The sequence below is a fragment of the Accipiter gentilis genome, chromosome 24, assembly GCF_929443795.1.
Source record: "Accipiter gentilis chromosome 24, bAccGen1.1, whole genome shotgun sequence".
In the NCBI taxonomy this organism is placed as follows: domain Eukaryota; kingdom Metazoa; phylum Chordata; class Aves; order Accipitriformes; family Accipitridae; genus Astur; species Astur gentilis.
The window spans coordinates 1,202,863-1,228,423 of NC_064903.1; the positions used below are offsets into that span (position 1 = coordinate 1,202,863).

The 25,561-nt window shown below is 43.8% G+C and overlaps 1 protein-coding gene across 4 annotated transcripts in view; it reads left to right on the plus strand.

Annotated features, from left to right (window-relative positions):
• The window catches only part of ENOX2 (ecto-NOX disulfide-thiol exchanger 2), a 57,624-nt gene that overhangs the window by 18,968 nt on the left and 13,095 nt on the right, over positions 1-25,561 (plus strand). For all 4 annotated transcript variants that reach the window (XR_007509535.1, XM_049828262.1, XM_049828261.1 and 1 more), the window contains 7 exons: positions 3,652-3,807; positions 12,108-12,314; positions 14,131-14,364; positions 14,992-15,204; positions 16,812-16,918; positions 23,346-23,460; positions 25,042-25,223. Coding sequence is in view for 3 of the 4 variants with exons in the window: in XM_049828262.1 (XP_049684219.1) it covers positions 3,652-3,807; positions 12,108-12,314; positions 14,131-14,364; positions 14,992-15,204; positions 16,812-16,918; positions 23,346-23,460; positions 25,042-25,223 (1,214 nt within the window). In the remaining variant the exon portion in view is untranslated. The remainder of the gene's footprint in view (positions 1-3,651; positions 3,808-12,107; positions 12,315-14,130; positions 14,365-14,991; positions 15,205-16,811; positions 16,919-23,345; positions 23,461-25,041; positions 25,224-25,561) is intronic.

The window sequence follows — 25,561 nt, forward strand, 5'->3', positions numbered from 1 at the left end:
AACCTATTTCAGTTGAGGTAGATAAATGCCTACCACGAACAAAAAACATTAATAAGCTGTGTTTGAAATGCATTAATGTCTGCAAGTGATTTATTTAGAGACCACTGTTTTAAAACCGATTTCAGAGGAAATGAGAATACATGGGTTTTGATGCAAACAATGGTTATTGTGGGGTACCTCTAGATAGTCCGCAGCAGACCAGCAGGAGGAGGGTCCCGCAGAGAGGTCAGGAAACCAGTGATATCAAGTAACACATTATTCTAAGAAGAACGGGAACTGTTTAAGAGAAAGGATAGGAGGGAGATGAAGAGGAAAGCAATAGGGCAGCAAAATGGATGTGGCAGAAATTAATGGAGGGTTCTGCTCCAGAAATTACCACCTTGTAGTCCAGAGTACAAGTGCATGGGTCAGTCCAGGATTTGTTAAAGAGCTCCTGTGGGAACAGAGCTGTGCTGTACCTGGTTTCTCAGCAGTGCAGGATGCCTGTGCATCAAAATCCTGACATGAAATTACTGTTTCAGTGCTTTACTACATTAAGCACTTGAGAAGGATGCTGTCTCCTACCTGAATAATTGCCTACTCACCTGGGGAGGGAATATCTGTGTTGGCACCACTCTACAATCCTATTTCTGCTCTTGTGGCCTAGAGCAGGTAGTTTGCTGTGCAGCTGATACTATATTTAACTAACAGCATCACTTAACTTGCCATAAGTTTTGCATGCAGTCTGTACTCTTCTGTCCCCTAGGCCTTGTTTCACTTTTGTCTTTGCTGTAGGGGTGGTGTTTTCATGTCATTTTCCTGCTCACATGCTTCTGTCAAGTAAAAATCAATAGAAGTCTGTTCTAGGAGAGCACACAAGTTTGAAGCCAGTCTCCCATTCCCTGTTGTAAGAACAGGGGAAGCTTGCTTTCTTTATCACAGTTTTCACCAAAAAGTATGTGCCAGGTCTGATGTTTCTGAACTCTTTTGAGTCCTTGAGGACTTTTTTCTTTTTTTTTCCTGTTAAAAATGGAGACTGGCTCTTCTGAATCTGCTTCTTAAGCCTCTCGGATGTTGTCCTGTAGCCATGGGCTCAGCTTCTTAACAGAAGCAGCAGATCTCTATACAAGGTGGCAAGTTGTCTTGCACATTGCTTGTTGAGCAATAAACAGTGGGGCTTACCACAAATCCAAAGACCACTGTTTGCCCTTGCATATACACTTTCTACCTTTCATTATACTGTGATAGTTCATTACCCTGCCAGTTCTTTTGCTTCTGGTACTTGTATCCATTCACGCTTTTAAAAAGCTGTAAGTCTTGCTTTGTCAGAGAAACACCCATCTTGGCTTTCTCCTCCCTTGGATTCCTCAAGCTCTGTCCTGCATTAAGGATTTTCTCTAATTGGTATCCATACCTATTGCTGTCAGCTAACCTTGAGGCAGTAACAAATTACCAGGACAAAGTGAGACTGCTTTCATTGGCATGAAGAATTATAAAATGTGAAGGGACTGAATTTAGAGCCTTGCAAAAGTTGTAGCAGGGGGTTCACTTGCCTGTCCTTGACATGTGGCAGGTAGCCCAGCATGACCCCTGGCACCTCTGGCTGTAGGGCTGGGAAGAACAGCCACCACCCTGCCAAGGGTGGTGGGGAGGTGGCTGAAACACACCTTGTTTTGCCCCTTTTGCTGCCAGCACTAATGTCATACTCTAGATCTCGTGGGTTTACCTACATCAAGTTGTGCTGGGAAGACAAATGGGATCTTGGACTCTAACACATGAATATTTTGAATGGTCTCTGCATTTTCCAGACTAAGTCCTGCAATTTTTCTCCAGCTGCCTTGCATCTTCAGTGAGTTTTGTCACTGAAGATCACAGCCATCCACAAGGTGACCTTCATTGCAAACTTCAATTTAGCAATATGTGAATTTAAACTGCAGAGGTCTGGGATGGTGTAGCCTCTCCCCACCCTCCCTTCCCTGGTCCAAGCCTGTGATCCAAGCCCCAGCTCAAAGACCTTTGTGCCCTGAGGTAGCAGTTGTACAGGTATAGCCTTGATCATTCAGGCCAACCCTTGTCGTTCCTTACAGCCCATTTCCTCTGGAAACGTGTATGCAGTGTGTTTCAGCATCAGCTATCTGGCCATGGATAAGGATACAATTCACATGTATCCCTACATCCATATTTCACAGTTAGCCACAAGAAGATTTCTTGTGCCTTCCTCTGAAATGCCTGTTTCGTGGCAGAGGATTTGCCTTAGATCTGTGTTTTTACTGTGACTGTTCATGTGTGATGTAAGATGAACAGCAACACTTACACCAAGTACAAGGAAATCCAAATTGGGCAAGCCAAACAACATACATAAATTTTGTAGGAATGTAGCCCCAGGTAAAGTATTTCAAAATGCAAAGGAAAACAAAATTCAGCTACCAAAATCAAACATGCAATCTGGACACTAAAAGTTGTCTTGCATCTGGATTACTGTAAGTAGTGGTTGTGAAGAGAGGAATACAAAAATGTTTGCCTGCCTTAGGGAAATGAATAGCATCTGAAATGATGCCAGCCTAGGATCAAAGGAAAATGCTGCTTGTGCACCACTGAGTTCTGCCTATTTGTAACTTTTGTCTGTGCCCTGGAAAATTAATTTTATCCATCTACATCTCAAACAGGCAGCCAGATTCAAAGGCTCTGTAGTGCTCGGGATTGCATATTCTGTGGTAGTGCCCTGTGGTTTTTTTGGGATTGTCTGTGTCTTCAGAGCTTCTGCTGCAAAGAGAGTAGTGGTGGTAGAGGGTAGAGAAAATGTCATGCACTTGCAGGAGGGAGTTCTTCCTGAGATCTCACCCTGATAGTACCATCTGGCCCTGCTGGTACTGGTTGTCCTTACAGCTTAGCTGCTGACATTCTCAGACTCATGAGTCTTCTCCATAAGGCATCCAGGTGTACTGTTTCCATTTTGGCTGCCTATAGGTATTGCTTCCCCAGGGTTCGCAACTTCTGAACAGATAAAATACATCTCCTTTGACAGCTCTGTTCAGTTTTATTTGGTGTTGGAGGCAAATCTAAGAGCAAAATCAAAGTAAAATGCTACTTAGATATAGTCAGAGTGCTAGCCAAAGCCTAGAAACAACTTAAGCAGGGTAAGACATGCAGTAAGGTATTTCCTTAAATGCTTGTGTGTGTTTTACCCAGAATTATTCTGGCATGTTCTTAGCTGCTGAAATTGGTACACTTGTCTAGTTTGCAAGGTGATGCCCTAAGCCCTGGGTCACAAGCTGTCTGCACTGCTAAACTACTTAGTGAAACTGGACTGGGTTAGGTTTTACACTGTTTCCATATGTCATCTCTATATGGATAATATAATACTTACTGGGGAAGGTTTTGACACTAGATGGGAGATGGTGTCTACAGAGTGGAAAAAGATGTAGTTTATTTGAACAGAGAATATCTGTTTGGCTGAGGCAATCAACAACGAAACAGTTTTTAAGAAGTTGGTTTAAGGGCACAAATCTAAAATCCTGGTGCATTGTGTTACAGTGTTCCCTCTCTATTGCTGTTTATTCAGCTAATTTTCACTGGCACATGTGGGGAGAGTACTCCATTTGCTGTTGGAATAAACAGTTACTGTATATGTCCAAAACACTACCTGAGTCCCTTATTCTCTCCCTCATTTAGATTTTGATCCTGCTCTTGGGATGATGACTGGAATCCCTCCGATCAACCCCATGATGCCAGGCTTGGGGATAGTCCCACCTCCCATCCCTCCGGACATGCCTGCTGTGAAGGAGATCATTCACTGCAAAAGCTGCACTCTCTTCCCACCTAATCCACGTAACTGTCTATGTTTTGTCCTGTTTCTGTCTATATAAGAATACCTCTGTGTGTGTGTATATATATATATATATTAAAAAAAATATATATATGAAAGAAGAAACATTACATTGCCTGGACATAGCAGCTCTGGGGTGAGCTCAAGCAGGTGATGGAGCAATAGGAAAAGCCTGTTCATGTCACTGAATGTTTACCATTTCTGTAAATAACCTTTTCCATTGCTGGATTGATAAGGACTGGGGAAGAAAACATTCCAGTCTCTGGATATTTGAACTCTAATTTTCATGGCATGATTCTTGCATGTATTATCTAAGGTTTCAAAGACAGCGAGCTCTTGGAGGTAAGGGGATTGGATCAGCCAGCGTGATCCATACTGAGAGACGAGAGTGCTCTGGGTTTTGCAGAATGTGGTGGAAGGAGAGCAGAGGCAGTTGGAAATAAGACAGAAGACTTTAAGAAACAGGCAGTCAGGGCTTATCGGGCTATAGCAAGAAACAAGGATCCCCTTCAAACTAGCTGACTGACCCTTTCCCCTCACTTTTATTGTAAGAAACAGAGCGGGGGCGGGGGAAACATCGTTACCTGTCAGTTGGCTGGGTTTGTGCAGGGAAAGATGAAGGAGATGAAATAACCAACAAAATGTAGATGTGATGGAGATAAGTAGGAGATCTCACTTCTTGGCTTTGGAGGATATCTTTAGCCATTGCTGTTAGAACAGAGAGACATCGGTTACTTATTTAGCATCCAGTCTGTTCCATTTCTTTGTTTTAGAGTTTGGAGTTTTTCTGGCTGAGGGACTTCTTGGTACTTGTATTAATTTCCATTAAAAGATTCTAGATTGTCTTGATTACTTTTTTTTTTTTGGTCAAATCTTACTTTGCCCTCACTCTCTCTGCTTCAAACTTGTACATATCTATGGTAATCAATTCCTTTCCTGTTTCTTGCAGACTCTGTTTGTGTATTTCTGAAGTCTGTTTTGGAGTGGTTACTGATCCAGTTAGGCTTGCAGGGAAAGGATTTTTTTTTTTTCTTTCTTTCTTTCTTTGACATACAGGTTCCAGTTTATTTATTGGAAGCTTTGATTACATTCAAGTCCTTAGAATTTTTCAGACCAGTTCCTTTAATTTCTTAAAATTGCTGCTATGAAATAAAAGCCTCTTCAGTTACAAAACATGCAGTAAAAACATTGCTTTTTTAGCTTTTCATTTCAATTAAAGTGGATCAGCTTGTGGTTGCTCCATCAAGATTATTTGTTTTAGCGCTAGCTGTTCTGTAACATCCTTAATACTTATAAATTACTGCCCCGTGGATTTCAAGTGTCACTTATTGGCTCAAGAACTACCTGATGAAATGTATTGACTTGTCATTTTCAATATCATTATCAATACATCTGTTATTCAGCTTTTACCTGAGAAACTTGGTGTCATAGTCACAGAGTTCTTCACAGAATATTAATTATAGAATATTCTATCAATCATAGAATATAAATTTTTTAGAATATTAAAAAATATTTTAAATTTTCTAGTGTTATGCAAATCTTCTCCATAAGCACTCTGTGGTCCAAGTAATTTCTGATTTTATCCATGGTATTCTTTTTTTGCTACCTCACAACTGAACCACAAAGCTGTACCACTAATTTCAGTCCTTCCTGCAGGTACCCTTGCTTCACTTCATTTGGAGCTTGCCCATTTTTCTTCCAACAATGATTTTGTTTCATGTCTTACTTTAACAGGTTTAAGTACTCTCATTTAGGATTCTAACTGAAGCAAGTGCAGTTGTTTCTCTGTTTTTCTCCTCTTGCACAGCTTGGCATTTTCTGAATTTCTCACCTCCCTAATCCTGGCCAGACACAGCGCTGAACTTCTCTTGAGGTCAAGTCTGCCTTTGTGGAAAAGCTGAGGTCAAGGTTGCCATGTAAAAACCATCTTAAATTTGGTCAGTTACTTTCAAAAAATGGTTGCTTCTTGTCTACAGGTTGCTTGTTCTTGGCAAGCTGCTAAAACCTCTGTTTTAGAGGGCAGTGCTTTGCCTTCTGACTCATTGCCCTGCTCCAGCTGCAGCCCTGGAGGTGGTAGGCTGTCCAGGCGGAGAGTGCTTAGGAATCTCTTACCATTGTTCATTCTATGAAAGGGGGCAAGAAAATCAGTATTAAATATTGCCTTTTCAAGGGCAACCCCCAAGGAAAGCAGCTGGGACTGGAAGGGTTCAGTCTCTCTCTCTCTCTCTCCTCTCAGAGCACTAATACATTTGGCCCACAGTGGCAACTGCAGAAATAAACAGTAGTGGTTCATCAGTGCCAGCCCTGATGGTAATACCTCCTGAGTGCTTGGTGAAACCTTGGCCTTATCCCATTGTCACAGTCCCATATGCCTCTGGGAGGGTGTTGGAACGACACTAGTTTTGTTCTGCCGTGTTCTGGTATGTGTGTATTAGTGTGAAGACCTGTTTATGACCTCTGTCTTTCCAACCTGAGAGTCCGGATAACAGGTGATGGCAGACCTCAGTGACTGTCTCAGGAAGCTAGAGGAATATTTCCTTATTTTCCAGAGATCAAAAAGAAGGAAGCATAAATGCTAATGCTAGTTTTGCTGTTAAGGATTTTAACTGTGCAGCCCGTTTGGACAAGAAGCCTTATCCCTCAGCATCAGTTCAGCTTCTCATCCCTAGTTAATCATTCTTCATCCTTTTGACTCTTCAAGCATCCCGTGTTGACACTCAACTGCTTGTGTTTTCTCCCGAGTGACATACTTGCATGGCAGAAATGATTTTGCCCATACCAAATTTGTCATTACTTTTGTCAGGATAATCCTGACAAATTTTACTGCCAGGAATGGCCGCTCAGAAGGAACTTGAGACGGTCCAGGTGAACCTACTCTTACCTTTATTTTTAGGCTGTCCTCACCATGGACCTTTCTATGTAGAGCCTGCAGCCCCTTTGGCATCACTGGAGAGCAACTGGTGGAGTTTGGGGCAGTTTGTATAAGCAAATGTTTTTGTCTGCTTTTGAGGAAGATGAATGTCCCCAGGCTCTGCTGCCCAGCTTTCCCATGGAAAGGGGAGCACAGAGTGACTCGCTTGTGGGGAAACCTATGTTGAAGGTATCTAAAATTAGCTGAAGTGTGTTCCACATCAGCATAAATGTTTACTACCTGGATTAATCTTCTAGACTCTCTTTACAGTTGAAGGAGTAAGGTCGGTATTTGGTTACAATTCATCTAGTCTAGACATCTACCTACAAGATAAAGCAGTGCTTCTGAAGGAGCCCATTTTCATCCCTTGGCCATAAAAGAAACCTAGACAATTATCTCGGGTATAGTCTAAATTACATAGATATCTATGTGGACATGTCTTTCACAGGTAGTATGGATCTGTGTGAGCGGGTGTAGCTTGAGCAGGTAAGTCTAAAGTGTGTGCAGCTGCAGTACAGAGTTTAGTTGATATGCTAAATGATGGCGTGAAGCTGGTTCCTGGTCTGGTAATTAGTAACAAACTGTTGTGGCCATGAGACAATCTGCTTCACCTTAAGGCTGATCAATATTTTTATTCCAGCAGCCAGCCAGGCTGTAGCCTTGAACTTGTCAGTATTTTACCAAATATCACTGATGATGAGACCTGATGCTGCTTTGGGGAGAGTGGGCTTACAGCCTTTGCTAGAAAGCAACTTCAGAGCACACCTTTTTGTAAAAATGAAGTGCAGTTCTGTCTCTTACCATGTATTCTAGTGACCTATCTCTGTGTGGCCCAGGATGCAATCCCTTATGCTCAGCAGTTTTTCCTGTTAAGTCAGATATTGCATGAGGGAGGATATCATAACGCAATAGACCACTTTCTTCCTGCTTCTTCAAGCTTTCTTAATTAACATTTCTCTTGTTTAGCTTGCTTTCCTACTTGTAGACTTTAAGATGCTTTCCTCTGCTGTACATATCATGAAGAATATGAACTATGCAAGCTGCTCTCAGAGTGGATGATATGCAGCTTGCCACGAGTTGGGTATTGGGTCCACACCATACCTGGGCAACGCTGCCAGGGCTGACCAGCCAGGCTTCCCTGGGTCTTTGTGCTTTACAGATTTAGGAGGGACCTTCAGTATCCTGTTATACATAGGGCAAGGTTTGCTGTGTTTCATGTTGTCCACCTGGGAGGCTGGCTGGACAAGGCTGTGCTTGTGAAGGGCACATTGGGCAAATCTGTGCGTTAACCCAGTAATTGTATTAATTGCAGCAGTGATCAGGTCTGCCTCCCCAGTGGGAAGGACATATGAACTCCATGGGGATAGTTTATTTTGATGTGATCTCCAGACTAGCTGGGGCCTTGCTTGCCCCTTGTTACACAGCTGTTTGCAGTATGGTAAGTAACTGTGTTTGACTTGGAAAACCAAGGGGCCTGTGACCCAACATGTTACCCTTAGAGCAGAGTGTTGGGCTGTGGCACTGTAGTGCTGTATACTACTCTGAGCAGGCCAGTGGCAGTGGGAGGCTGTTGAAGGTTAAGAAAGGACATAATTCTTGGCAAAATCAAGATTTAGTAGTTTACAGGCTTGCAGGAGCCCATATGTGCTGTCGGCAAAGCTCATGTCTGCAAAATTGATGTCCTCAAGCTGCAGGGACTGGTTTCATAGCCAACTTAGTGGGAACAGAGGCTGTAGCTCTAGTACAGTGTTATCACTGTATCAGTGTTATCAGTATCAGTGTGATGTGGGCTCATCTCACTTTATTCATCACTCCCCTAGACTGACTGATTTGAGAAGGAGGAGGTGCTGGTACTGGGGGAGAGGGCAAGTGTCTCAGTTTTCTGTATGAAGAAAATGAGATACTCAACACCGACTAACACATCTGCCTCACTGTGCTTGTCATGAGACTGGATTTCTCAGTACAAGATGCTTACTTGCAAGGAGGCTTGGGAAATGAATTAACAGCTCTTAATGGCCTGTTTGTCCCCTGGAGAATGGAGCAGGGCACCCCTGACTTGGTTCACACTTACTGTGGTCAACAGGAGCTGCACAGAGTCATGGTCCCCTCTTCTGCGCTCTGCAGTGGGTACCAGGCCATGGCAGAGCCTGGCAGCAGCAGGTTAATGCATGCAGCTTGGCAGTAAGTGCTCCCCTGGTTTTGGTGTTTCTGAGACTACTCTGCACTACTCTTCCTGCAAACTTTGCTTTTTATCTTCAGAGAAGAAGTAGTCGTCAGATTCTATGAGCTGTGTTTACTGCCAGATGAGGAGCATTCCACCCTGTAAAGCATTAATGATGAATTCTCCAGTATAAAATTGACAGAAATTACAAACTGGGGAAGGTAGGAGCGTAAGTGCAGTCTCAGGCATGTTTCTCCCTGCAGCGCCTGCACAGCCCAGCCATACCATTGGGGCCCTGCAGAAGTCTGTGGGTCTGTGTCAGCACGGTACAGATCTTGAAATTACTGATGGAAAAACAAGGACTTAATTTTTTCAGAAGCAGTGCTCTTCACTGGAAATAAGATGCTTTCATTATCCAGAGAAGTTGCAGGAGATGTTTGTGACTGCGTGTCTATATATAATTCATAAGAAGGTACCAGCAGATGGCACCCGAGCCTGATGGGCTCCCAGCAGTGGGAGTCTGTGGTGCTCCTGTGCCCAGCATTTTAAATAAAACTGTTGCAAAGCCCAGTCTGATGATTTATCTTTTAGTTCACCATCCCCAGAAGAAAACCTATCTTGCTGTCCTGGAAACACTTTTGGATTGGATTGGATTGGGTTTTTTGTGTGTGTCTGGTTTTGGTTTTTTTTTTTTATTGTGGTTTTTTTTTTACATTAAATACTTGTTGACAAGCCAGTTCAAGAATTTTGAACACTGTGATAGAAGGAAGATGCACTGTTAATCCCTTTCTGGCCTCTGAACATGTAACAAAATAGTGTACTCTCTTCATGCTGGCAAACAAGTAACCATCACGGAAACACTCAGACACTGCTTTTGAGGTACATGTTCCTCCCAGATTTCTTCTACCCACACTCACAGTGGTTTTTCAACCTAAGGTCTGCATACATGGTGTAGACTGAACTCCCACCGGGGTGCTCCTGCATGCATGTCTCCTCCTGCTCCCCTTCTCCTGTGTTTGTATTCTCCATACTCTCCCATTCTCATCCATCAGGACTGCTAGCATTTCTTGGTGCTGCAGATTGCTTACAGTGATGGTTTATCTGCTTTGAAGATCTTTCCCTCCCCTTCTTGTAACAAACTGGCTCTTGGCTTCATCCAGAGCCATACATTTCTGTTCTTGGCTATGTGGGACTTCTGTCCTCTTCTGGTTCTCCTGCTGCTTCAATCCCTCCTTTAGTGTGGCCTTGTGGATGGATGCAGTCTGAAATGTTAATTCCTGGCAAATATCTGTCAGGGATATTTTCCCAGAGCCGGGGGGGAATTTCTCTTCCTCTGAGACAGTCTAGCAGAAAATTTTAAAAGAACTCCGATTCCCATTATTTTGCTAAAGACTTATAGAATCATAGAATCATTTAGGTTGGAAAAGACCTTCCAGATCATCGAGTCCAACCATCAGCCATGCCCATTAAACCATGTCCTGAAGTACCCTGTCTACCATGTCCCCAAGCACCACATCTACATGTCTTTTTAAATACTTCCAGGGATGATGATTCAACCACTTCCCTGGGCAGCCTCTTCCAGTGCTTGACAAGCCTTTAACTTAAAAACTTTTTTTTTTTTTCCAAAATGCAGGTGGTATAGGTTCAGCACCCTCCATTACAGCTATTATCTTATGTTTCATGTATTTTATGACAGACCTAACGTACATCTTTCCATCTGAGATATGGTCCGTGCAAAACTGTGTTCATTACAAATGTTAGACTGTGGAGATTGCTGTTGAAATGTGATCAGGGCTGGTAATTTAGGAAGTTTCCAAGAAAAGTTGATATTGATAGCAAAGTAGATGGAGGGAATGTTTAATAAGGTTATGAAGGTGTACTGTAAAGAGGATTAAACTTGGATTTCAGGTTTTCAGGGAAAACCTAGCAGTTGTGGTCAGTGTTGTCCTGAGAGGGGAACCTCAGCATCTTGTAAAGCTTATGAGTCCTTCCTGGAGGCCCTTGCTACAAGCTGGTACTGGACTGCACAAGCTCCTGGCTGGCACTGCCTTGCAGCTTCTGTTCTTGTGAAGTAAGAGTAGGACATTAAAAGGAACTGTTGGAGCAGAAGGACTGAGGTTTACAGAAAAGGTTAAGGATGTTGTTTCATAAGGCTGTGGCAAGTCAGTGGTCAGGCTCAATGTGGAACCCTAAAGGAGCCACTGCCAAACAAAAAGAAAATAATCCTAATAATTGTTTTTGGAAGAACTTTGCTGAAAATATGCCAAAGAATTAAAAGAATGTAATACAACTATTTTGATAAATAAATATGTAAGTAGTGTAATTCTGTGAGCTTAACCAGGGTGATGGATCTCAGCACTGAAATTCATTTAGGATTTTCCAGATGTTAAGAAACACCAGGTAACAAGTGCATAATCCTTCTCAGCCTTCACGTGCTGAGTTGGGAGGGTCTTACTGCACTTGCCAGGTGGACACTTGAGTGTGGAGAAGAGTTAGGTGCTGGAGAAACACTTCTCCAAGTCACAGCAATTTCACATAGTCTCTTTTGTGTGCTGCAGTGTTACAGGTGGATAAACGAGCATACTCAGCAACCTGCTTCTGGCAAATTAGACTTAACTTTCAGCCTGCTTTTATGTTCTGTTGTTCATTTTAGCCGTACAGGTAAAAAAACCCCCATTAATTCCTTCTACACCTCTTGGCTATACCCATTTCCTTCATTTCTTCCTTCTGTAATATCTTTTTAGTCTAAATTTGGTTCATGATCTTCCCTTAACATTAATACTCTTGTACCCTTTACAGACTGCTGTATAGGTTTTTGCCCTTTAGGATCCTCTGTACATGTTTTCTACGTATTCTTTACATAAGGACAGTCCTTTAAGCTGTGCTTGTATAGCACCTCCCATGATAAAGTTTTGAGGTCCTGGTGCTGCTCATGTTCTATGACAGGAACTCAGTGAGCCTTTGCTTGTGCTAGGGAGAGTGTTTGGAGAGCTTCAGGCTGAGATCTTTTGTTTGGAAACAGGCTGGTAAATGTGCTTATTCTCATATAGCACTTTAGCAGTGCTATAGATCTACTGCTTGGTGAAGTCAAATGCAGCATAGCTAGGTGTAGGTTTGGAGGAAGCCAGGAAGGTAAGGTCATCTCTTGGGAGAGGTGGGTAGATGAAAGGAACGTGTGCTGACAAACCAAAAACTAACCTGGTCTGCTTTTTCTCTCTTGCTCTCTTCAGATCTTCCCCCTCCAGCAACAAGAGAGAGGCCCCCAGGGTGTAAGACGGTGTTTGTTGGAGGACTGCCGGAAAACGGAACTGAGCAGATCATTATGGAAGTATTTGAACAGTGTGGGGAAGTCATAGCTATTCGAAAGAGTAAGAAGAATTTCTGTCATATCCGCTTTGCTGAGGAGTTCATGGTGGACAAGGCGCTTTATCTTTCCGGTAGGTTTATTTCTGTCTCAGATGGCAGCTTAAAATTCTGGGACAGAGATGTAATGGCTTTTTTATAGTTATAAAGATAGGCTTTGTTGCCATTGGAAGATTTTGCTAATGTTGTGTCAGTTTGCCTCTTCTGCTGCTGCTACTGCATTTCTGCTTAAATACATGAAAGCAAGTCCTGATAGTAAAGATAGCAATGCTTTGTTACCTTGGGTACTGCAAACCTCTACAAAATATTGGGATGAGATACAATCAGAGTCTATCCTCATCTTACCTGGATAAATGTCCAGCTAATTCTGTAGATAATGCTTAAGGGTCCTACAAAAATTTGCAGTTGCTCTCAATTGCTTGTTAATTGGATGGTGTGCTTGACTTTCATCAGTACTTTTTTCACTGTTAGTCATTAGAGCTGAAACACCTGAGCCAAGGGAGCCCCTGTTCTGCATCCGTAGGGTTTTAAGAGGTTTGTTTCACGGAGGACAGAGAACTCGGAGTTGGTGTTCACAGACTCTTGTGTGGCTGGCAGAGTGTGTGTTTCCAGTCAAGCTGGCATTTGCTGTGCTGGTTACATCTGCCCTGGGCAGTCTAGGCTCTCCACCTGACACTCTACCATTCTAGAAAAATACAGTAATACTTTTTATTTCTGTGCTAAAATCCCTTCCAAATTCATTCTGTCATAGAGTCATAGAATCATTTAGGTTGGAAAAGACCTTCAGGATCAAGTCCAGCCATCATCCATGCCCACTAAACCATGTTCTGGAGTACCCTGTCTACTCGCTTTTTGAATACCTCCAGGGATGGCGACTCAACCACTTCCCTGGGTAGCCTATCAGTACATTAACAAACCAGTGTACTGCCTCCAAAGTCCATATTCTCTCCAGAAAGATGAGATTGTCAAGATAAGTGAGGGAAATGTTCTTTGCTGTTTAAAATAATGGAAACTTTTCTGTAGTCTGTTTTGACTGATTGTAAGCATTGTGTCTCATTCTGGAGACTGTTGAATTGAGTTAGACTTGCAATGCCCCATTAGTAAGAGCTGTATCTCTTTGCGGTTACCCCTTCTTCATAGCTAATACAGCCTCTTTAGCTGCAGACATTCTCTACTTATAGTTCCTTCTGCCCAAAGCCATGGTCATGTGCACAGTCATCAGTGTCCTCCACATGCAAGCATTTCTGGCTTTGTTCTTTGTACAGAGTCTCTCTGTAGTTCAGATTTTCTTCCATACATCCCACCCGTGCTTTTCTTAATCACATAGGAGAGCCTTCTAGCATGTTTGATGTGAAACTCCAGAAAAGGAGTCCTGCAAACCACGTTGGTGAGAAGAGTTCCCACACAGTGGATGTGCACGATTGCTGACCTTATTCCCGCTCCCACCAGATGATGGGGCTGTTCCAAAGATTACTGCTATCTGCTGTCCTCTCTGCCGTGCCTCACCTCTCATTCCCCCCTTCCCATCCCCAAGTTCTGGAGTTTTTGACAGTGCGGAAGAATCCAAGGCAGTTCTGCCTTCCCCATGTGAACAGCTGGCCTTAGTCTCACAGCCTGAGAGATTACGTGCAATTAAACAGTTCCTATTTGAGACCCGGTGCCTGCTAGTGTTTAAGAGGAGGAACAGCCTGTGTAAGATCTTGCCTAGCATGTGCAAAACACCCGCAGATAGCAGCAAACCCCCTAACAATGTTTCCTTTTCCAGCATCACTCTCTGTGCACTAAACTCTTCTGTTCAGGGACTTTCTGGCTCTGTAGGAATGAGAGACTGGTGGGTGGTTGGAGCCTAGAGTAAGTCACCTGTCTGCCCACTGTTGTCATCACTGCCAGGCTATCGCATCAGACTGGGCTCCAGCACTGACAAGAAGGATACTGGGCGCCTGCATGTGGATTTTGCTCAGGCTCGGGATGATCTATACGAGTGGGAATGTAAGCAGCGGATGCTGGCGAGAGAGGAGCGCCATCGCAGGAGGCTGGAAGAGGAGCGCTTCCGCCCGCCCTCCCCACCTCCCGTCGTCCATTACTCCGACCATGAGTGCAGCGTTGTTGCTGAGAAACTGAAAGGTAAGTGGTTCTGTGGGCCACAGCCACCCTTCTGTGCAAATGCTGGGACAGAGATTTGTATTCTCCTGTGGTCGTGTTGCTGAACTGAAATGATGTTGCCAGGTAGACCTTGCAGAGCCCGTTCCAACTGAGCCCTCAGCCTGCACACAGCAGCAACCGTAGCCATGTCTTTTTCAGAATTGTTTGTCTTTTCATAAAAATAAACCCATACTTGAGTATGACAGTTTCTTCCAAACCATTTTTGTTCATGTTAAAAGGACTAGTATAAGTCCTAAGACCTTCTTTGAAGCCTAAGACCCATGTGTGGCCTGATTATTTTGGAGCTGGACGATATTTTCTCTCATGAAAGAGTACCTCTGAATAAGCATATGAAGCTTTCCGGTAGGTTTCTAGCGGTTGGTCATCTTGTTGCTCCTCAACAGATGTTTTGCTCTATCAGCTTGATGTTAGACTTGCCTTCCTTTGCCTTGTATTCAGGTAATACTGTGCTTTCAAGAATTGCGATTAGCTGCCTGAAGTAAGTTGACCTTTGAAAAATCGCAATTCAGCAGTGCCAGGGAAAGAATCTAAAAGCTGTGCAGGCGACCTTGTACTTCTGTGATGTAAAGGTGTCCTTTCTTGCTGCAGATGACACAAAGTTCTTGGAAGCCATTCAGACCTTGCTGACCTGGATAGAGCGTGGAGAAGTGAACAGGAGGACTGCCAACAACTTCTACTCCATGATCCAGTCAGCCAACAGCCACATTCGCAGACTAGTGAATGAGAAAGCGGCTCATGAGAAAGAGATGGAAGAAGCTAAAGAGAAATTCAAACTTGCTCTCTCAGGGATTCTGGTTCAGTGTGAGTAGTGTTTCCGTGTTGAATGTTGGTTGTCTGTTGTAGGGAAGATGCTTAATTTCTAGAGTCTGGAGAGGCCACACTAAAAGGGCTCCAGGAAAAGAAGTGGCAATTACTTCTGTGCAGCTACAGTTAATTTATAAGCATATATCATTAACTTGGCAAAAGTTTCTTGTGGTACATTTTACTGGAGCAAGAGTCCACATCTGGGGGGAGGAAAGAATGAATTCTTAATTTTTTTCCTCTTTTAATTGTAGTCTATTAGTAGTTCTGTCATCTTTTCAACTCCACTTCTGTGCACAGACAAGGTAAGTTCCTGGTAATCTGGTGCCTCAGTGAAGTGTACAGGATTTATTCGCCAAAGGTAGGATGCAGCAGAGTGTTCCTAATGCTCTGTTCTCAGTCACAACTGAAAACCTGTTTCAGAACAGCATTTCAAACCTGCGTCTTTCAAATCCCAGTCCTTTATTAAACCGTTAAATCAAGGAAGAGGCATGGGCTATACTAGTTCCAAAATGTGATTTGTAAGAGTTCCTCAAACCATTCATTGCCTCTTGCACATCCTTTCTTTAGTAAGTCTGAATGGGGGTTTTTGGGGGGTTTTTTTGTGGTTTTTTTTTTTAAGGGTACCTTTCAGAGTACTTTCTCTACAGTTGTACTAAGCTTTCTTGAGCCCCTTGGCTAGGTTGTGAACATTCTTAACTTATAATTTTGGCTTTTACTTGTTTGACCCTTCATTTTAAAAATTAAAAAAAAAAAAATCCTGTTCATGGTAAAAAATATGGGCACACGCTCCAGAGGGAAATACAGTAAGCACTGCAGAGTAAGTAGTAATAGACAGTAGTATGCAACTCCGCTCTATAAAACACCCACTGATATCTCAGCCACTCTTAGGTTATCTAAGTAGCAGAATGCTGATTTTTGTTTTGTAAGAATTATACCTACTACAACATCACAGGCATAAAAAAAAAATAAAAAAAAAATCAGGAGATGTGCTTTCTGCTCTTGGGTAAGCTCTCATCCAAGGAGAGGCACTTTGCATTTTCAAAAACTTCTGCAAATTTTCTAGAGAAATAGAAGGAATAAATCTCCAGAACAAAAAAAGTTGATGTCTGATGCCAGAATCCTTTTTCTGTAGTACGCATGGGCGGGATGCAGTTGTGCTTAGGCTGTGGCACTGTTCTTTGGGACTGTACCCACTGGGCAGAAGAACATCCAAAATGCCAGCTTTCACAATTTTACTTCATCATCCCATTTTAGAGAGCGAGCGCTACCTGTGTGTACTTGTTACACTCATATGCAGTGTTGCATAGCATATTTGAGTATCTTTCAGCTCAACGTGTGCCTTCCTTTTTTCCAGTTGAGAGCAGATGCTGTTTTCCCAGTTGATCATTACTCTGTGAGCATTTGACACTGGCCTGGTGAAGTCCACACTTTCCTTTCCAGGCACAGAGTCCCCTTCCTCAGCATAGCTTCAGCACAGTACAGTGTTATAAGAAAAGGTTAGCCAAACCACCTGCCTGATTCCACTTTTTTACTCCTTTACTCCTCTTGTTCGCCCTCTCTGGATGATATTCTGGCCTGATTTGACTGCTGATTTGATACTACAGTCGAGCAGATAGTGGCCGTGTACCATTCTGCCTCCAAACAAAAGGCTTGGGACCATTTCACGAAAGCTCAGCGTAAGAACATCAGCGTGTGGTGCAAACAAGCAGAGGTTGGTAATTTTTTATTGTGTTAGATCCTCCAGCACAGTGTCTTTCTTGTCAGGATATTGATATTAAGTTTGCACAATGCTCGCATGGATAACTCCTTAATTCACAGTGTAAGATGGGAATTACTCAGTCGTCTCTTGTGTTACAGGTAATAAATTTTCTCTTGGTATTTGTGTTACTAGTAACAATACATTGAGATCTGTATGCTGATTGAAGTTGTGCACAATAATAATAATAATTATTGATCTGTTTTCTGCTGGTTTTAATGTTAAAGCAAGAGGGATTTCTAGAGAGATGTTAAAAAACCCCACCAACCTACCAACCCTAAGCATCATCAGAGATCTGTTTTATCACATTTTTGACAGACTTGAGAGGTGGAAATAATTGTGTTCTGGAAAACTTGAGGGAGGATGTTCTCATATTTATGTATTTATTCCATACAGTGACATTGCTAGTGAAATACATGATTTAAAGGCGGTGACAAGGATGGGGTTGATGGAGGAAGACATGTCACTCAAACTGCTCTTCCTGCAAGAGGAAGAATAGTTCTTAGTCCCTTATCTGATCTCATCAAATCTTATTGGAATTGGACACAATGTCAGAAAAAATAAAGCTAAAGTAAAGAAAGGCTGTCTCTCGGGAAAGTGATGGTTTTGGGACATGTTTGTCCTGGAGTCTGTGATGAAATACATGCTGCCTTCTGTCATCTGCAGACACTACAAGTGTTCCTATGACAGATGTGTAAACAGCCAAGAGGGTGTTGTCTGCACGCACTGCTGATTAGTCAGGTTTGGGTGACAAATCCCACTCTGCCTGATAGCTTTGGATTTTCATTTTTCATTGTTTCAGTTCACTTGCTTGAAAAATAAAGGTTGCTGACTGCAACTGGACCTCATTGTGTGGCTTTCCAGAGCCCTGTGCAGCCAGTAATGAATGTACCCTCTTGAGATGGGGAAAGGGGAGGCACCAACTGAAGAAGTGTTTGCCTAATGTTGCCCAGTAATTCTCTGGAAGACCAGTTTTTTGGCTGCCAGTTGTGGATTGCACTCAGTACTTCTAGCACGCAACTATCCTGCAGAAGCCTGCCTGTGTCTGTGTAGATTAGGTAGAGTTGAAAGTCTGGAGGTACTTCATGACACCCACCCAGGTGAAGCTGGTGGGTAAAAAACAAGTGTGTTCTGAAGTGCTTGTTTATCTCTAGGAAAAAGGACTCTAATATGCAAGCTGTAGAGTAGCAAATAAAGAGCAAGGTTAGCTTTCAACTACAGCATCTTGTTCAGTTACTCTTTCAGTATGATGCTGAAATCCTGTTCAGCTACTCCTCAGACCTCTCTTCTGCAATATACAGGTGTCTGTCTCAAAAGTAGAGCCCCAAGCCAGAGAGCACATATATTCTACCCAAATCCTTGAAGTGTGCCAGGCCATCAGGCAGGTACACTGATTTCTATTCGGGATTTGAAGGCTAGGCTATACTAAAGTTGCCTGTGCAGCACATCAGTGCCATGTGGGGTATTCTGACACATCTGGAAGTAATGAATTCAGTCATCACTTCTTTCCTGACAATGCTCAGAACAGAGAAGAAGTGGCATGCAAATATTTTAAAATACTCCATTTCCAATACATTGGTATTGGAAAATGACAATGTTAAATGAGTTTAGTGATTTCATTAGGTAGCTACAACTCTGCAAGAACACCAAGCTCACAGAACATCACTTGTGAGAGCTCCAGAGGTGTTTTGTAAGTTGTCACCATTTCCTCATGCAGTGCTAGGCACCATGTCCCAGACCCACATGGATCTTCCTGGTCTTGTCTCAGTGTGAAACAAAACAGGTTTGCTTAAACCACCTCTGAAAACATTAGTCTGGGTTGTTAGTCTCAACTGTGTTAAAATTCCATCTTTTTTTAACTGAGCCTGTAATAATGAGTGTCTAAAAAGAAACCTGTTACTCTCTGAGGGGTGTTAGTTTCTGTGAAAGACATGGGATTGTCTCAGCCAGGGCATGGAAATGAAAGAAGCAGATCACTATGTACTTTCATGTAGGAGGGATCTTAGAGGGTTGCTTTTGGTGAAACAGTAATTAATCTAGCACTCGTGGATGTTAGTGCAAAATGTTTGTGATGTACATGATCCTTATTTTCTAGTGTATGTGAACATTGATCTTTAATGACATGGTGACACATTGATATGTGTAACATTAACAAACAGAAAAAAGTGCATCAAGTGGCTGATTAAGCCTCTCTCCATAGATCTCATCTGCAAAGACATAAATGACAGATTTGAGATAAGAATATGATTTATAGACAGGAGAAATTGCTTTTCTGGAAGGAATTTGTACATGTATTATTCTTGTTTCTGTAGAGAAAGAGGTGGCATATAAAAGCTATATGGGCTTTGCTTTCTTAACCTTCATGATATAGTAATAAAGAACATTGAACTTTGTCTGCAAAGCAGTAACATGGTAAAGTTTTCTGTTTGGTTCTTTTAGGTTATTTCTGTTAAGAACTTCCATACGGCTTCTTACAAGATTTGTCTTCCAGACTGGTTATGCATAGAACCACAGAATCACAGAACAGTTTGGGTTGGAAGGGACCTTCAAACACCATCTAGTCCAACCTTCCTGCCATGGGCAGGATCATCTTTCACTAGATGACCTTGTGCAAGGCCCCATCCAACCTGACCTTGAACATTTCCAGGGACGGGGCATCCACGGTTTCTCTGGGCAACCTGGTCCTGTGTCTCACCACCCTCATCATGAAACATTTCTTTATATCTAACCTAAACCTACCCTCTTTTAGTTTAAAGCAGTTGCCCCTTGTCCTGTCACTTCCTGTGGTTCTGTGTTTTTCTCGAGTATTGAGTTCTTTGTTACAAACTTGGAAAATAAGTCTATCCCAGCAAAGCCAGAAGTTCTTTCACCTTTAAGATTATTTAACATCAAAAGTAAATCTGGGCAAAGTTGACAGGCTGGTGATCCCTGATCACCACTAGGTTGCATATATGCAGGCCACCTTCCCGTAGAGCTGCGACCTGACAAAAATCTGTAGAGTCAGATAATACCCAGCCAGTGGCCTTCTGGTAAAAAGCAGATGATCGATCCTCCACAATGTTGGAAAGCTCTAAATGTCTGTTTTCCTGAGAAGTTGCCAACTGTGGTCTGCTCATGAGACTGCACTTCTGGGACTTTAGTTCCAAATCCTACTGAGTCAAACCTTTCACAGTAGCTAAAGGAGGAGCTAATGTTTCGTTTTATACCTGATAAGCCAGGTGGAGACTCTGATTCAGATTATGCCTCTACATTGAGCCCTAGTGTTCCTGTTCTTTCCTGCTTACTGAGATTGCTTACTATGACTGGGGTGGGAGCACTCTCTCCATTTGGAGCTGTCTTTTTATTCCAAGGTAAGTTCTCCCAGTGGGAAGAGGCTGTGAGACCACTGGTGAGGCCTCTTCCAGGAGTACCTGCTGCTGGGCTCAGCCTGCTGGTCTCCCCCAGCTTAGGGTCTTCTCTTAAAGGAAGGTGGACCCACAAGACACATCTTGGTACAGCTTTTGGCAGAATTTAGTCCTGTGGATCACCGCATCGGAGGAAAGCCTGGCAGGCAGCTCAGGGAATAGGTATGTTTTGGGGAGTCATTAGGCTAGGCCAGGGTTTTATTTTTATCAATGGTGACTTAAGGTGGTTTTCCCAGGCAGTGCCGGCAAGTCCTGTAGCTGCAGGCAGCAATTTAAGAAGCCATGGAAGCTTGAGAGCTGGTGAATGACCATGCTATGGTAGCTACCAGCCAGCATATTCCTCTGCTTAGGAAGGGTCTCACTCCAGTATTTGGCTTTTCTGATGCTCTTTCCTCTCCCATCCAGGGCTCCCCCTTGGGTGCAGTCAGGGCACTGGTGAGCCACGGCACCGCCTGCTGTGCAGCCCAGCCAGGCCTGGCCTTGCTGCATGCTGTGCTCTGCGCAGCCTTCTCCAGCTTTGAGGCTGCTTTAGGCTTTCAGCTGTTGAGCAGAGTTAGTTAAAGATGATGGGAAGATTTACCTCTGATCTTCAACCCTGCTGCCCTTTTATGGGTGGTCTCTGCGGCAGGCAGCAGTTGCTTTGGAAGTGTAGCCAGCACTGCCCATTGTGCTTTGATCTGCCTTGTCTTGCCCTTTCCTTGTTGCTGTCTCCAAGGTGTCCATTCATCCAAGCTGAAAGCGTGGTCATTTCCCCTGTTGGCTGGTCTTGGTGGATGTGTGCTCAGTGCTGGCAAGCAGAGTTTTTGAAAGTTTCAGGCCATTAGAGTAAAATCTACAAAGAGCTGGACATTAATTTTGTTTCATAAGAAAATCTTCTCTATTTTTTCCTATGGCTGTTTCTGGGGTATGTAATCCAAGTGAAGTTGTGGTAAATTGACACTGGGTAGGGACACTTGGCCGCCTGTGGTAGCCTCTAGTAAGTATTGACATCTCCACCTCCTTGAATAACTGCCTGTTGTTTTCTGGATGTTGCTTGTCCTGCTCTGCAGAGGGGATGGAGAGGCTGAGCTAGGTGTTTCCTTGCCTTGCAAATGGGCTGATGTGTATCTGTGCAGAGCTCGCCCTCTGCCCAGTGTGAGCTGGCTGGAGCAGAGGATGGAGTAGGGGATCTTGTCTGGAGGAGCAGATAGGTTTGGCCAGCTCTGCCTGGACAAGGTGAATGGAGCAGAAAGGACACACACAAGCAGGAGCTAGGGTGGCTCAGGGACCAGTGTAGGAGGTAGTATCTCTGTTCCTTTCTGATCCCTAATGTGGACCAAGGTTGTGGCAGAGAGCAGAGAGGATTCTGACAGCTGGAGGGAGAGTCACTGTGGTGCAGGCTGAGCACTGGTGGTTGGCACAGTGGGGGGGAGGCTTCAAAGTGCACCAGCATTGATAAGGGTCAGGAGGTGGCTGGGCAGTCTCTGGCCTCTATCTGTGTACTTGCAATTCCCACTTCTAACTGGCATGACCTCTGTCTCAGGTAGGTTTTGTTTGTAGCTGTGCAGCTGCATGGAGGAGGCATGGAACAGGGAGGAATGGAGTGGGCAGCATGGAGCAAGAGAGGTGCATGGTGGGCACCATCTAGGCCAGTGCTTGGGAGGTGCAGGATATGTTGTATGGCAGGAGAAAGAAATGCCAGGGAGATGTGTCAGCTAGCAGCCGGGCTACATGTGTCAGGAGGGGACATCACTGGTGGAGGTGCTGTCACAGGTGAATTATTAAGAGAAGTCATTGTTGTGGGGTTAACTAAAGGGGTTTTATTGATGATTAAATGATGATCAAATGACAATTAATCAATGACTGAATGATAATTAAATGGTAATCAAAGGGTGATTAAGCAATAATTGAATGGTAATTAAATGGTGATTTAACAGTGGTCAAACACTACTACTTACTACACTTCTAACAATTAAGCTATAGCTGGAGATACATATATATATATAAAAAAAATGTTGAGAGCATATATTATACTTTTAAGTGTAATGTGAAATGCTGCTTACCTCGTTACAGATATCAGATGCTGGGTAAAGGGTCTCTCAGCCTTGAGGGGTAACCTTGAGAGGTGTCCCTGCTCAAGGGAGATCACTGCCATGCAGTCTGCTGCCATACAGGAGAGCTCAGTGGGCTCAGGAGGGCTACAGTTTATTTGTAGTGTCAAGTGATGGACTCGTATTCAAACCCCCCTTTGGAGTATGTGCAGGTGTGCAGCTGTAGTGGTTTTAGTTTTGTCTAGTCCCAGCTCAGGCTGGTGCTGTTAGCTCCCGAGAAGATATGGCCTAGCCCAATTTGTCACAGTTTGCAAAGCAGGGCTGACTTCAGGGATACTTGCTGGTGATGGCTGAAAAAAAGCACTGCTCACTCAGTCAGAGTGGAGGCATCTGTCACAAGTGCTGGGCAGGAGAGCATGGGGTAGGAGCCCAGCTGGGAAGAGGCAGCGCAGAATGGCATCAGGGAAGGGTAAGAGCGGTACAACCTTTAGGTGTGCAGGGCACAAGGCAGCACTGACAGAAGTTTGTGGCAGCAGGGAGTTACTGATCTAGATGTGTGCTGTGAGCAAGAAGACATGAGGTAGTGATCCGGTGGAGGTTATGAGGTTGGGCAGTGCAGAGTGTAGGAGAGACGTGTGGATGTCAAGCAGGGCAGATGAGGGGAGAGGGTTCATCGAGAAACTACACTGTGGGCAAGGCTAGGTGCCTGCTCTGGGGCAAAGAGGAGAAGGGAGATGAAAGAGCCAGTAATACCAGTAGCATTGACAGATCGACTTATGCTAGATATTGCCCTTATATAATAGTCTGTGCCAGATTTTTTTTATCATTTCCCCTTTTTTTGTACCATGGACTTGCATTTTGCAGACTTAGATTTCAGCATCTTTTTATCCAACCAATCTGTTCCTCGTAATCTGTATTTAAGAAAACCCTCTATTTTCTGAACCTTAGGAAATTCGTAACATTCATAATGATGAACTAATGGGTATACGAAGAGAGGAAGAAATGGAAATGTCTGATGAAGAAATAGAAGATCCATCAGAGATGAAAGAAACAGAAGAATCAGGTAAAATCACTTATTACAGCTCATAAAGTATTTGTCCCTTCAGTGGTTTCTTTCAGAAGCCTCATTCTGACTGTTTTGTACCCCAAAATTGTCACAAGCAGAACAAAATCAACTGCAGTTATCTGGAGGTGTTTTCCTTTTGATGCCTAGTTCCATAGCCAGTGTTTGTCACTCCTCCCTGTGATGGTCAGGGTAACCTAAAGCTGTGTCTGAACCGCAGTCCCTAGTGAGATGTGTGGGGTTCACGGTGGAGCTGTAAGCACCCTGACATGTGTGCAGGTAATGGCGGTGTGCGGCAGAGGTCATCTGCACAGCTATTCTGTGCAGAGCACTGTGCTTTTGCAGCTACACCGCTGTTGACCTGAGCTGTCCCATTTCAGTATGCCAGTGATGTCTGCCCAGCACTGGAAACACATTTACACAGCAGCGGATCCCCATCCCAAGGTGCTGGGTTTCAGTGGTACTCTGAGCAGCAGCTGGGCCAACAGCAGCGCTTGGAGAGGGAGTGGCAAGGGAGTGCAGTGATAGATGCGGCTGTCGTCTTAGCACAGAGCTATACAGTCAGCTGAGTGCTCCTGTGTTGTACAGCTTGAAATGCCCTTGGCTGGGACTAACACGGGAACTGCACTGTCCAAATACCCCTTCTCCCTTTGTCTGCAGGAAGTGAAAGATGAATAGTCCAGAAATGTGCTGAAGGACTTTCCTGGATATTGAGGTTACAAAGTCAAACATTCAGTCTAGGAAATGCCATCATGAAGGTTGTGTGGGAAATCTTACGTTCCGGTGCTGTAACAACAACATAGCAAATCTCAATGCCAACTTGTTATGCAAGGGGAGAAACGAAAGTGGAGCCATACGGATTTATACCTTCCTTTTGAAACATGTAGCTGTGCGGAGTGGGGTCCAACACATATTCACTGGCTGGGAGAATGAGTGGGGGCAATTAGATAAAACCCGCCCAAAACCCACACTCTTCCCATGCAGCATGCCTTGTCTGTCTTCCCTGTCTTCCGAGTACAGCGTGTGAGTCCCAGGCAAACGTACCTCCACGTGATCTGGCCGTTGGCTGAAGGACCAGAGGTTAATAGCAAGGCCATGGGATGTCAGGCTATGCCCTTCACATCATGGGCATGTTTTGAAACCTGCTGAAGCTGTCTTTGCAGCCATAATGTTGTATAATCCCATTCCTGAATTTATCAAGCCCTATGTGGATGCCAGACTGATAACGGTATTTCATCCCATGACTTGATGGAGACGTTCTTCTAGCTGAAGATGCCAGTGGACCCTGTCCCAGGGTCTTTCAGCTTTGCTGGTTAGGAAACCTGCTTCCTTGCCAGCATGGTCATTTCACCCCTAAATGTTCTTTTGCTTCTTTTTTTATTCTTCCAACTTAAATACTGCATTCATTACTGAGAGGTGCTATTTGTCCAGAGGAGCTTGTTTTCTAAAGAGACTTCACAAATAGTGATTGGGAGAAATTTGTTTTGGTACTCTAGATTTGTAACTGGGTGCTGGGGGAGAGCACCCAGGGACTTGCCCCCAGTTCTTTGACCTTTGATCTCTGCCTGCCTTGTTCTCCAGCACTGGTGTCACAAGTGGAAGCACTGAAAGAAGAAAATGACAGTCTGCGCTGGCAGCTGGATGCCTACCGGAACGAGGTGGAACTGCTAAAGCAGGAGCAAGGCAAAGCAAGCAGGGATGAAGACACAACCAAGGAGCAGCAGATGAAGCTTCTCCAGCAGGCTCTGCAAGGGATGCAGAAGGTGGGCCCAGACTTTTCTATAGCCGTGGCCTTACTACAAAGGCAGAGGGGCTGGGATGTGCAGCAGAAACACAAGCAAAGGCATTTTGTTTTTCAGTGGGATCGAAACTGGAAAATGGGAGCAACTTTCTGTCATTTCCAGTGTTGCCAGAAAACCCCCAGACAACCAAACATTCAAAATGGTGATTTCTTATGCACTGATAAGTCACATGGAAACAATCCATAGCTTATGGATTCTTTGTACACTCTTTGCTTCACTACACTGTGACTTTTGAAGTATTGAGTGTGTGCTTACCCACTCCGTAACCATGTGAGATCCTGGTTACCAGCATAAGCAAG